Below are 13,758 nucleotides of genomic sequence, written 5' to 3' on the forward strand. Positions count from 1 at the left end.
ACTTTTAACAAGTACTCCAGGCAATGGCATGCACACTGAAATTTCAGGACCAGTGATCAGGTCATTAGAGTTAGAAGTCATCAGCATCAAACTCTTCCACACAGTTAGGTAACCAATCCCACTGCCGCTAAGACAATGCTGATTCATAGAGACCTTATAGGGCAGAGAACTGCACCATAGGATTTCCAAGGCTGTAATCTTTATGGATCTTTACTCTGTCCTATAGGGTCGCTATGAGTCGCAATCGACTCGACGGCAGTGGGTTTTGGTGGGTTAATCTTTATGGAAGCAGGCTGCCACATTTTTCTACTGCCAGCAGCTGGTGGGTTCAAATCACCAACCATCTGGTTAGCAGCCAAGTGCCTAACCATTGCATTACCAGGTATCCTGTTAGGTAGAGTCAACATAAAGGTAAATGAATTTGGCTGAAGAAAGCTAGAGATATATGTGTCAGTACTGCTATGCCTGGCACATAAGGACTCTCTAGATTTTGTTGAGCACTGGTTTATGGAGTTATTAATTTGTACTAGGTAGAAAAAAAGAGTCGTATAGGAAAGCAAAGGATATTGAATGCCAAAGCTAAAGTCATCTGAACTCATAAAAAGGTTTACTCAAGGTTTAGCCTCCTAAAATTGAATATCACAGCATATGTTGCCCCATAAATTAAGGATAGGTTGGTGGGTGGGTAATTATGTACAAGAGTTTCATTATGCAGACCTAGATGGCTACTTTCCTGGACTTCATCCCATCAACGTGCCTATGATGAGGTGATCTGCTTCTGAAAGGTTAGTCTTGAAAAATGAATGGAACAGGACTACTCTGCACACATGCGGTCACCATGAGTCAGAACTGACTCAGTGTGAACTGGTATGTGAGTATATACAATACTTCAGGAACCTATGAGGACTATGATTATGTCATTCAAAGAGAGAGAAGTTTAGAGCCCAAAGGGTTGTGCATGACCTCCAGAGGCTGGCTGATATTATTCAGGTGATCTGTTCACTGGTAATGGGGAGGTGCATAGCTAATAAAGCTACCCAATAGTCCTACGAATATCTCCATCTTTATGCTATTCTGCTGACAGGAAGGTTATGACTACTTAAAGAAGGGAGGTAAGAGTACTAACATGCTTGTTTACCAGGTAAGTACATTTGAGTAGTCCCCCTTGACGCTTGTCTGGCACCTGAGAATTTGAGAGAATTCTGTTTCTTAAATATGCAAAACTCTATGAAACTTGACATATACATGGGCCTTTTCTTAAGATGCTTGCCATTAGTCATAGACATACCAAATAACAGAAGGAAATTCAACATTTAAGATTTGTACTCTGCTATATCCAAAAATGGAACCCTGGTGGCTCCATTTTCATCCAAAAGGCTCAAAGGCTGACTAAAAATGCCTGAGAAGACATTTAAGGATAGAACAGGGACAATCTGATGAGAGAAAATGAATCCATTATCTTGTTACTTAGCTAAGAAAATTAAATCAGCAAAGCAATAGGTTCTAAGTTTACAACTGGCAAAAATGAAGCAAAATGGGTAATATCACGTAATATGTAATTTTTATTTTCTGACAAAAGAAAGAACAAAAATTCATTTTACAGAGAAAATATCTTTTCTGGAACTAAATTCCAAAAAGAATATTTTTATAAGATTCGGTTAGGAAAAAAACGGAAAATAGGAAACAGTATTTTCATCCTTGTTTTTTTTCTAGAAATAGTGTTAAATGGGAATGTTTCTAAAGGTGCATATACATTCTCTTTCAAATAAAATTTGCACAGGTGTGGATCTCATTGAATTCATCATCAGAAAACACACATCTGTATACAAAGTTGCCCCTTATCACCAAAACTAAGACTATAAATTCTCACTTACCTCCAAATTCCTTCTCCTACACCTAGCCTCTTAATTAAAAAATTTAAAAATTGTCTTAGTTTATCCTCACTCGAAAATTCTTGGTCCAGTAGAGAGGACTGGAGTAGATATAGAAATTAAGAGATGGGAATTCTCCATAATGAGTGGGGCAATTTACGTAACTTCTGACTTCTCCAAGATGGTTAAGTCTTAGTATCTGTAGAGTCACTCACCCTGATCATTATATCGAGATAGATCAGTCTGGCTGATGTAGAGGTCATGATCACTATCTAGTTCCCAGAATTTACAATAAATAACATAGAAATGTTCATAGGAGAAGTAATCTGTGATTTGGTTTATGTCTTCCTCTTCTTCCAAAAGGGCTAGAGTCTGAAATGGTATGAATAGGAGAATTAATTTAGTTTATAATAATGAAAAACCAGCTTTGGCCACTGCATAGAGTCTAGTAAAAATTTTTTTAAACTAAATTTAAAATTTTGTTTTTGGTACCAAACTAGGAACTTTAATAAGCAACCTACTTAATCAACAACATAAAGAAAACAAAAATCCTCACAACTGGGCCAATAAGCAACATCATGATAAACAGAGAAAAGACTGAAGTTGTCAAGGATTTCATTTTACTTGGATCCACAATCAACACCCACGGTAGTAGCAGTCAAGAAATCAAAAGACGCACTGCACTGGGCAAATCTGCTGCAAAGAACCTCTTTCAAGTGCCGAAAAGCAAAGATGTCACCTTGAAGACTAAGGTGTGCCTGACCCAAGCCATGGTATTTTTAATCGCATTATATTCACGTGAAAGCTGGACAATGAATAAGGAAGACCGAAGAAGAATTGATGCCTTTGAATTGTGGTGCTGGTGAAGAATATTGAACGTACTATGGACTGGCAGGGAGATGAATTCTGTCTTGGGAGAAGTACAGCCAGAATGCTGCTTGGGAGTGTGAATGGTGAGACTTTGTCTCACGTGCTTAGGATATGTCATCAGGAGGGACCAATCCTTGGAGAAGGACATCATGCTTGGTAAAGTACAGGGTCAGCAGAAAAGAGGAAGACCCTCAGCGAGGTGGATTGACACAGTGGATGCAACAATGGGCTCAAGCATAAAAACGATTCTAAGGATGATGCAGGACTGGGCAGTGTTTCGTTCGGTTGTGCACAGGGTTGCCCTGAGTCGGAACCACCTCGACAGGACCTAACAACAACAACTCAATCAATTGATCAATCAACAAGTGTTTACTGAGCTATCTATAATAGGTGCTCCTTGGAAACTATGGGGCAGTTCTACTCTGTCCTATAGGGTCGCTATGAGTCAGAATTGACTCCATGGCGCTGGGTTTTGGGTTTATAATACGTATGGGGCCCTGGTGGTCCAGTGGTTAAGAGCGTGGCCGCTAATCAAAAGGTCAGCAGTTTGAATCTACCAGCTGCTCCTTGGAAAACCTATGGGGCAGTTCTACTCTGTTCTATAGGGTTGCTATGAGTTGGAATCGTCTCAATGGCAAGCTTTTTTTTTTTTTTTTTTTTTTTAAATAATATGTATAGCAAGGGGTTAGAGGCTGCAGAGGGTACATAAGCAGGGAGAGGGGAGGACCATTACCAAGGGGACTGCAGCCTATCAAAGGCCCACTGCCTGGCTAGCAAAGAACCATCAGATACCAGGCTAAGTTTCATGGCTACAAACTAACACTTTATTTGACTTTTCAGTTACATGAGAAGTATAGTATGAAGAATAGGCATTCTCATATAGGGTTTGGTTTTGTAATGAAATCAAGTTTACCATAAAGGCTGGACAGATATATTTACTCATGAATACAACTGTGATGATGCTGCAGGGCCCTGAACTGGAGGTAAACCTGTTTCCCTTAACTCACTGTGTACTCCTAGAGAAATCACCAGGATCAAGATTTTGAACTGGAATTCTATTATCAGCCAAATTATCATATAACTGGGCAGATAAATGACATTTTTAGAAATGAAAGATTCAGAAAGAAAAATAAAAGAAACCATAAAAAAGCCTAGGAAATAGAAAAAGCAAAGTAAAATGACAGAAATAATATCCGATACATCAATATCACAATAAAGGTGAATGAATTATATCCCTCTATTAAAAGACTGTGTTGCTGTGATGCTGGAAGCTATGCCACCGGTATTCAGACACCAGCAGAGTCACCCTTGGAGGACAGGTTTCAGCTGAGCTTCCAGACTAAGACAGACGAGGAAGAAGGACCTGGCAGTCTACTTCTGAAAAGCACTAGCCAGTGAAAACCTTACAAATAGCAGCGGAACACTGTCTGATACAGTGCTGGAAAATGAGCCCCCCAGGTTGGAAGGCACTCAAAAGATGACTGGGGAAGGGTTGCCTCCTTAAAGCAGAGTCGACCTTAATGACGTGGATGGAGTAAAGCTTTCGGGACCCTCATTCGCTGATGTGGCATGACTCAAAATGAGAAAAAACAGCTGCAAACATCCATTAATAATCAGAACCTGGAATGTACGAAGTATGAATTTGGAAAACTGGAAATTGTCAGAAGTGAAATGGAACACATAAACTTCGATATCCTAGGCATTAGTGAGCCGAAGTGGACTGGTATTGGCCATTTTGAATCGGACAATCACAGTCTAGTACGCTGGGAGTGACAACTTAAAGAGGAATGGTGTTGCATTCATCGTCAAAAAGAACATTTCAAGATCTATCCTGAGGTACAATGCTGTTAGTGATAGGATAATATCCATATGCCTACAAGGAAGGCCAGTTAATATGACTATTATTCAAATTTACGCACCAACCACTAGGGCCAAAGATGAAGGAATAGAAGATTTTTATCAGCTGCTGCAGTCTGAAATTGATAGAACATGTAATCAAGATGCATTGATAATTACTGGCGATTGGAATGTGAAAGTTGGCAACAAAGAAGGATCAGTAGTTAGAAAATATGGCCTTGGTGACAGAAACAATGCCGGAGATCAAATGATAGAATTTTGCAAGACCAACGACTTCTTCACTGCAAATACCTTCTTTCACCAACATAAACGGCGACTATACACATGGACCTCACCAGATGGAACACAAAGAAATCAAATTGACTACATCTGTGGAAAGAGACGATGGAAAAGCTCAATATCATCAGTCAGAACAAGGCCAGGGGCTGAGTCTGGAACAGACCATCAATCGCTCATATGCAAGTTCAAGCTGAAACTGAAGAAAATCAGAACAAGTCCACGAGAGCCAAAATATGACCTTGAGTATATCCCACCTGAATTTAGAGACAATCTCAAGAATAGATTTGACGCATTGAGGACTAGTGACCGAAGACCAGACGAGTTGTGGAATGACATCAAGGACATCATCCATGAAGAAAGCAAGAGGTCACTGAAAAGACAGGAAAGAAAGAAAAGACCAAGATGGATGTCGGAGGAGACTCTGAAACTTGCTCTTGAGCATCCAGCAGCTGAAGCAAAAGGAAGAGCTGATGAAGTAAAAGAAATGAACAGAAGATTTCAAAGGGCCTCTTGAGAAGACAAGGTAAAGTATTATAATGACATGTGCAAAGAGCTGGAGATGGAAAACCAAAAGGGAAGAACACGCTCGGCATTTCTCAAGCCGAAAGAACTTCAGAAAAAATTCAAGCCTTGAGTTGCAATAGTGAAGGATTCTATGGGGAAAATATTAAACAACGCAGAACGCATCAAAAGAAGATGGAAGGAATACACAGAGTCATTATACCAAAAAGAATTAGTCAATATTCAACCATTTCAAGAGGGGGCATATGATCAGGAACCGATGGTACTGAAGGAAGAAGTCCAAGCTGCTCTGAAGACATTGGTGAAAAATAAGGCCCCAGGAATTGGTGGAATATCAATTGAGATGTTTCAACAAACAGATGCAGCACTGGAGGTGCTCACTTGTCTATGCCAAGAACTATGGAAGACAGCTTCCTGGCCAACTGACTGGAAGAGAGCCATATTTATGCCTATTCCCAAGAAAGGTGATCCAACCAAATGTGGAAATTATAGAACAGTATCATTAATATTACACGCAAGCAAAATTTTGCTGAAGATCATTCAAAAACGGCTGCAGCAGCATATTGACAGGGCACTGCCAGAAATTCAGGCCGGTTTCAGAAGAGGACGTAGAACCAGGGATATCACTGCTGATGTCAGATGGATCCTGGCTGAAAGCAGAGAATACCAGGAGGATGTTTACCTGTGTTTTATGGATTATTTATGCAAAGGCATTCGACTGTGTGGATCATAACAAACTATGGCTAACACTGTGAAGAATGGGAATTCCAGAACACTTAATTGTGCTCATGAGGAAACTTTACATAGATCAAGAGGCAGTTGTTCGGACAAAACAAGGGGATACTGATTGGTTTAAAGTCAGGAAAGGTGTGCATCGGGGTTGTATTCTTTCACCATACCTTTTCAATCTGTATGCTGAACAAATAATACGAGTAGCTGGACTATATGAAGAAGAATGGGACATCAGGATTGGAGGAAGACTCATTAACAACCTGCGTTATGCAGATGACACAACCTTGCTTGCTGAAAGTGAAGAGGTCTTGAAGTACTTACTAATGAAGATCAAAGACCACAGCCTTCAGTATGGATTACGCCTCAACATAAAGAAAACAAAAATCCTCACAACTGGACCAATGAGCAAAATCATGATAAACGGAGAAAAGATTGAAGTTGTCAAGGATTTCATTTGACTTGGATCCACAATCCACAGCCATGGAAGCAGCAGTCAAGAAATCAAAAGATGCATTGCATTGGGTAAATCTGCTGCAAAGGACCTCTTCAAAGTGTTGAAGAACAAAGATGTCACCCTGATGACTAAGGTGCGCCTGACCGAAGCCATGGTATTTTCAATCACATCATATGCATGTGAAAGCTGGACAATAAGGAAGACCGAAGAAGAGTTGACGCCTTGGAACTGTGGTGTTGGCAAAGAATATTGAATATACCATGGACTGCCAAAAGAATGAACAAAACACTGCCTGGTCCTGCACCATCCTTACAATAGTTGCTATGTTTGAGTCTGTTGTTGCAGCCACTGTGTCAATCCATTTTGTTGAGGGTCTTCCTTTGTTTCGCTGACCCTCTACCTTACCAAACATAATGTTCTTCTCCAGGGACTGGTTCCTCCTGATAACATGTCCAAAGTATGTGAGATGAAGTCTTGCCATCCTCGCTTCCAAGGAGCACTCTGACTGTACTTCTTCCAAGGCAAGCTTGTTTATTCTTTGGCAGCTCAATATTGTCAGTCAGAACAAGGCCAGGGGCTGACTGTGGAAGAGGCTATTAGTTCTTTCAGCTTAGTAAGGTCAGTGAAAAAGAGGAAGATCTTCTGTGAGATGGATTTGACACAGTGGCTGCAACAATGAGCTCAAACATAACAAAGATTGTGAGGACAGCACAGGACTGACCAGTGTTTTGTTCTGTTGTACAGAGGGTCGCTATGAGTCGGAACTGACCTGACAGCACCCAAAACAACAACTAGTTTACCAAGCATGATGTCTTTCTCCAGGCACTGGACCCTCCTGATAACATGTCCAAAGTGTGTGAGATGAAGTATCACCATCCCTGCTTCTCAGGAGCATTCTGGCTGTACTTCTTCCAAGATAGATATGTTCATTCTTCTGGCAGTGCACAGTATATTCAATATTCTTTGCCAACACCATAATTCAAAGGCATCAATTCTTCTTTGATCTTCCTTATTCACTCTCCAACATTTGCATGCATATGAGACCAATGAAAATACCATGGCTTGGGTCAGGCGCATCTTAGTCTTCAAAGTGACATCTTTGCTTTTCAACACTTTAAAGAAGTCTCTTGCAGCAAAGTTGTTCAATGCTTAAGGTGTGAGGCTTCTTTTATTAAATTACTACTACCTTATCCCATTGCATATCTGCTGAGAGCCCAGGTAGGTCGGTAAGTATTAACAATAACTGTGATAATAACTGTTAACTTCAGAATAAAAAATACTTGTATATGTCCATCATGGACTGCTAATTTTGCCAAGTCCTTATTACCTTGTCTGTCTTAGATGAAGACAGGAAAAAATAAAGAGTAAATAAGGTTAGATTATGAGCCTAAACTTCATTTATTATTTATAATAAAATATTTCATTTCAAGTGTGATTAATTCTACTTTCTTTACGTTTACAGACACTTAAACAATCAGGCATGGAAGCTACTTCAGGACAAGGCTCCAACTAGTGGTCAAAAGGGCCCTGGTGGCACAGGGGTTAAGAGCTCAGCTGCTAACCAAAAGGTCGGTAGTACTAATCCACCAGCCACTCCTTGGAAACCCTACGGGGCAGTTCTACTCTGTCCTATAGGGTCTCTATGAGTCGAAATTGATTTATTTTTTTTTTTCCAGTGGTCAATACTTTTTAATCTCTCTTACTTGAAAAAATAAATCAGGTAATCAAATGAAACGTATTCTTTCTTAAAAGGAATTTTGAGTATTTTCCCTCAGCAGAAGCTGGATAAAGAATCATTGCTGAAAGGACCAAGTGCAAATTCCTCAGCACATTTCTTCTACAAGGGCCTTTCCAACCTGGCCCCAGCTCGTCCTTCCAGCCTCCTCTGTGGTCACTCTCCTCACAGGGCCTGCTCTTTGGCCACTTGAGACTGTTCTTCAGTTCCTCAACATGACACTTTCATGCTTCTGGGCCTTTGTTTATGCTGCTTCCTCTATCTGGAATCCTGCTTTCTTCCAATTTTTTATCTTGGTAAACTCTCGATCTCCTCCAAGGCCAAGGTCACACAGTCATTCTGGGAAGCCTTCTCTGCACATTTTGTACACCTCTGTAGAATTTCTCAAGCCAGGTGTGGCTGTCAGTGCCTTCTCTCCTTTGCTCCACAGTGCATGCCTTGTTATACATGTTTGTCCCCCCAACATATCCCAATGTCCTTTAGGTAACTGATCAATACCTAATGACTAAAAGTAGTGACAGTGCTTTGCATACAGTTGGCATGCAAATATTTGTTAAATTAAATGGGAATGTTATTTAAATTGCTCTTTATATCTGAATTCCAATGACAGGCATACTTGCAAAAAGTTGCTTTTTCTTATCTCTGTCGTAGTGATTTTTCCACTCCATGATCTGTTGACTGTGTAGAATATTCTCTGAATTACCTGGTTCCAAACAGAAAACAAAACCAAATAAAAACATTAAAGAAATCTTTTACTTTACCAAAGACCATCTATGGAAACTCAAATACATCTGGGGTAATGTATATCCTAAGTCCTTATTTGGCCATGAACACCTTTGTTACTGACTAATGTTTTAATGAATTCAGCAGAAGCGAGACCCTGGAGAGGATGGGAGACAGGGGATGAGGAACAACGAGCTTGAGACTTGGGGTGGTGTGCTGTGGTGTGGAGGAGGATTTGAGGAAGAACATAGAAGCTGTGCTCGTTAAGGTAGGAGGACACAGTGCATTCTTAGTAATTCACCTTGCATTACTCTCACCCCATTAATCTTCCTTTGACTTACTAATATTTCTCCAAAAAGCAGCAGAAGTGTAAAGAGCAGTTTAAGCAGGGTTTGTTTTTTTTTCTCTTTTTTTTGTACTTTGGCTTTGATTTTGATAGTCTAATATGGCAATCCTATGTCCTTGATGGTTTTGTCATGGAAGAAGTTAGACCTCTCTTTTTTAAAGCTATTTCGGTACAAGAAAAACAAAGGAAGACATTGGACATCTTTCAAAGAGTAGGCCTAATGAGGGACTAAATTGCCATTTTGCTTCTGGCTTCTTCAGCAAAGAGAGTGATTCTCACACAGAACAGGGAATAACTAGCATCAGGATGAAGGTCCAGACCCGTTAATAGCACTAACTCTTTCTGACCCTCTAGAATCTAGCCAAAGCACCACACTCCACAGGAAGTCTCAGAATAGGAACTGGGGTGGAGTGCTGCCTTCCGTGCTCCCACTGCCACTTGACCCTCTTTCAGTTATTCCTGTGGTTACATTCTAAATACAGTGCACTTGACCATCATCATCTTCAAACTCTAAGAGATCAAATCTTACTTGACTTGCATCCCAGTGCCTCATACAGTGCCTTGCTTGTATCAGGTGGTCAATAATTTCTTAATAAATCAATGAAGCTTGAATGCCGTGTAACAAAGATTTTCATGTTATCTTTGTGATAGAGAAATGAAAGTTGGATTCATAGCTAGCAGAACAACTCTATTCAGAGTTCTGGGGCTTCTTGTGGAATGGAGTACTTGAGGCAGAATCTGGAAGGTCAGAAGGAGTTAGCACCAAGGTGGGGAACACTGGGCAGCAGAAGTATGGACCTTCATCCTGATGCTAGTTTTTCCCTGTTCTGTTCGAGAATCACTCTCTTTGCTGAAGAAGCAGAATGGCAGTTTAGTTTTTCATTAGGCTTACCCTTTGAAAGACGTCAAAATGTCTTACTTTTTTGTTCTTCTTGAAGACCAGATGAATGCCTACCCAAAGAAGGTCTCTAGGATTTTACATAAGTCAGAATTTCCATCTATGACTTACAGATAGAATGCATATAAAATGTGCAGAAAACAGGGAAGGGTAACCTGTATTCAAAAACACTGTGGCAGTTTCTGTGAGAGCTACCATCTTGCTTAGTTTTTAATCATCAGTGTTTAGGAAATACTTAACAAATGTTTGCCAAGTGAACAGTAACAACAGAAGTAGTAGTAATAGGTGGATGGAAAGTGATGAGTTGAAAGTTAAAATGGGTACATGTAAAGTTTAACCATCACAACCACAAGGATGAGAGTGGAGAAGGAATTGGCCTGGCGTAACTTAAAAGAGAAAAAAATTTTTTCTCTCTTTTAAGTGCATATGCAAATGATGAGGGGTTTCAGTTGTTATACGTTTAACAGGAGCCCCAAATGGGCTGCAGTGTTTTAAAGAAAAAGCTAATAAAATCTTAATGGAATAAATAAAAACAGAGTGATCAGGTAGGAAAATATACCAGTTCCTGGTATTCTGTGATGCTCACAGAACATATGATAAAAACCAAAAAAACCAAACCCAGTGCCATCGAATTGATTCTGACTCATAGCGAGCCTATAGGACAGAGTAGAAATGCGCCACAGAGTTTCCAAGGAGCGCCTGGTGGCTTCGAACTGCTGACCCTTTGGTTAGCAGCCGTAGCATTTAACCACTACGCCACCAGGGTTTCCCAGAACATATGACGGTTGTGTTCAATTCTAAGTACCATATTTTATCAGAAACATTGATCAATTTGAGTAAGTTTGGGCAACAAAAATATTGATAGGTCTGGAAACTAAATTATAGTAACTAAATCATACCAGGAATAGTTTAAGATATTGGTAATGTAGTAATGTTTAGTCTTGAGAAAAAAAATAAGATTAAAATGTAGATGTTATCACGATCTGCATGGCTGGCTACTGAGTAGCCTTGTTCAGTGTCACACCAAAGTGCAGAATTAGAACTACTGGAAAGAAATGTCCTTAAACTGAAATGCTTCAACATCAGGAAGAGTCTCCTAAAAATAGTCCTATGAAGCTACAGGTTGTGTGAAGTAGTGAGGTTTCTTTTCACCACGAGTATTCAAGAAGGGAGCTGGCAGGATTCTTGCATTAGGTGGGAGCCAGGACAGCTGGTGCCTAATTTCTCTACTGGCGCCAACCACTTACTCTGAAGTCCTTGAGGCAGAGAATGTGTCTTACTTAACATTGTATTCTTAGCACTAGCTTGGCAGAAGTTCATATAAAAAAGATGGAGGACTTTTAGTACAGAAATTATATACTTGAAAATAAACATTAAGAATCTTGTTTATCATAATTCCATTCCCCTCTGTAAAGTTAGAGTCAATTTCAATATATAATACTACACCAAATTTTTATTTTTTGAATATTGTTAGATTTTGTCCACATTTCTTGATTTTGAATGCAAATTTATCTTAAAATCTGAGTTTCCTACTTAAATTTTTTTGTTGTGATAAAAATATATATAACAAAACATTTGCCAATTCAATAATTTTTACATGTACAATTCAGTGATGTTAATTATATTCATCATGTTGTGCAACCGTTAACCACTATCCTTTTCCAAATTATTCCATCATTAACAGAAATTCAGCCCTCTAAGTAATAAATCCCTCTTTCTCCCTCCCTCCCACTCTATCTATATATTTACACATTTTGTTACTTATGGAAGCACTGTGTCACATTTAAAATTATAAAACTTTATTTCTGCGTTTATCTTACTGAGTCTTATCTCATTTATTTTATTCTTATCTTACTCTTTCATTCTTTTTGACAGAATTAAAATTGGTAAATAGTTTGACTTTTAGGTGTTTCCTATTTTTAGCCTCTTTTAATCTACTTATCTAGTACTACAAAAAAAAAAAGCACTTGTATTTCATTTTTTCATAGCCTAAATGTCCTTATTCAGGGGCCCCACTTTTTGTTGGCTTCTACATTACTGATTTCAGCATTTTTGTTTATTAAGGTAGGGGCACCATCTAGTGGCAAGAGCATGTAACTGCTGGTTCTATATTAATTACAGGGTTTTTTTTTTCCCCTAACTTTTGGTCTACTGCTTTCAAGTAAATAAAAAAAGAAATTAATCACAAATATATTAAACAAAATTTAAAAATCAATAATAGCAATAACTTTTTGCTACCAGTGAGAGCAATAAAATTTGGCAATCTTTCACTAAGCAATTTCTAGTCAACTTGATAGACAAGTTGTGTCGTAAGTCAGCTTCTCTTCATCTATTAAATTAAAATTGGAGACCTCTAATTCACAATTATAGGTCACGAGGAATGGAAGTAAGTGTTTGGGGGCTCTGTCAGATAGTTTCTTCCAACTGGGTGAATGCAGACACATCAATTATGAAGAGATTTCTGACTGTATGTGACTTTACAGCGTGAACATAGCTACAGACCTGGCTCTTCAGCTTGGCAGAGAGTGATCTTTTACAGAATTTGGACTTCAAAAAAAAATGTCATCCAATAATAATGATTTTTTCTTTCTCCTTTGATCCAGGTGGGTTGAGACCAATTGATGCACCTTAGATGGCCGCTTGTTAGCATTTAAGACCCTAGACACCACATTTCAAAGTGGGATGCAGAATGTTTTCATAATGGAATTATTTTGCCAATTGACTTAGAAGTCCCCTTAAGCCATAGTCCCCAAACCCCCACCCTTGCTCCGCTGACCTTTGAAGTATTCAGTTTATCCCGGAAACTTCTTTGCTTTTGGTCCAGTCCAGACCAGTTGAGCTGACCTTCCATGTATTGAGTATTGTCCTTCCCTTCACCTAAAGCAGTTCTTATCTACTAATTAATCAGTAAAAAATCCTCTCCCACCCTCCCTCCCTCCCCCCCTCGTAACCACAAAAGTATGTGTTCTTCTCAGTTTATACTATTTCTCAAGATCTTATAATAGTGGTCTTATACAATATTTGTCCTTTTGCCTCTAATTTCGCTCAGCATAATGCCTTCCAGGTTCCTCCATGTCATGAAATGTTTCACAGATTCCTCACTGTTCTTTATCGATGCGTAGTATTCCATTGTGTGAATATACCACAATTTATTTAACCACTCATCTGTTGATGGACACCTTGGTTGCTTCCAGCTTTTTGCTATTGTAAACAGAGCTGCAATAAACATGGGTGTGCATATATCTGTTTGTGTGAAGGCTCTTATTTCTCCAGGGTATACTCCGAGGAGTGGGATTTCTGGGTTGTATGGTAGTTCTATTTCTAACTGTTTAAGATAACGCCAAATAGATTTCCAAAGTGGTTGTACCATTTTACATTCCCACCAGCAGTGTATAAGAGTTCCAATCTCTCTGCAGCCTCTCCAACATTTATTATTTTGTGTTTTTTGGATTAATGCCAGCCTTGTTGGAG

At 39.3% G+C, this 13,758-nt stretch overlaps 1 protein-coding gene across 4 annotated transcripts in view; it reads right to left on the reverse strand.

The window, feature by feature from the left end:
- Positions 1-13,758, reverse strand: part of PPP2R3A (protein phosphatase 2 regulatory subunit B''alpha) — a 281,968-nt gene that overhangs the window by 70,311 nt on the left and 197,899 nt on the right. For 3 of the 4 annotated variants that reach the window (XM_064277285.1, XM_003419984.4, XM_064277287.1), the window contains 2 exons: positions 8,937-9,023; positions 2,087-2,243 (listed from right to left, as the gene is read on the reverse strand). In XM_064277285.1, the coding sequence (XP_064133355.1) occupies positions 2,087-2,243; positions 8,937-9,023 (244 nt within the window). The remainder of the gene's footprint in view (positions 1-2,086; positions 2,244-8,936; positions 9,024-13,758) is intronic. The other variant, XM_064277286.1, reaches the window with a different exon arrangement.

This window comes from Loxodonta africana, chromosome 26 (genome assembly GCF_030014295.1).
Source record: "Loxodonta africana isolate mLoxAfr1 chromosome 26, mLoxAfr1.hap2, whole genome shotgun sequence".
Lineage (NCBI taxonomy): Eukaryota > Metazoa > Chordata > Mammalia > Proboscidea > Elephantidae > Loxodonta > Loxodonta africana.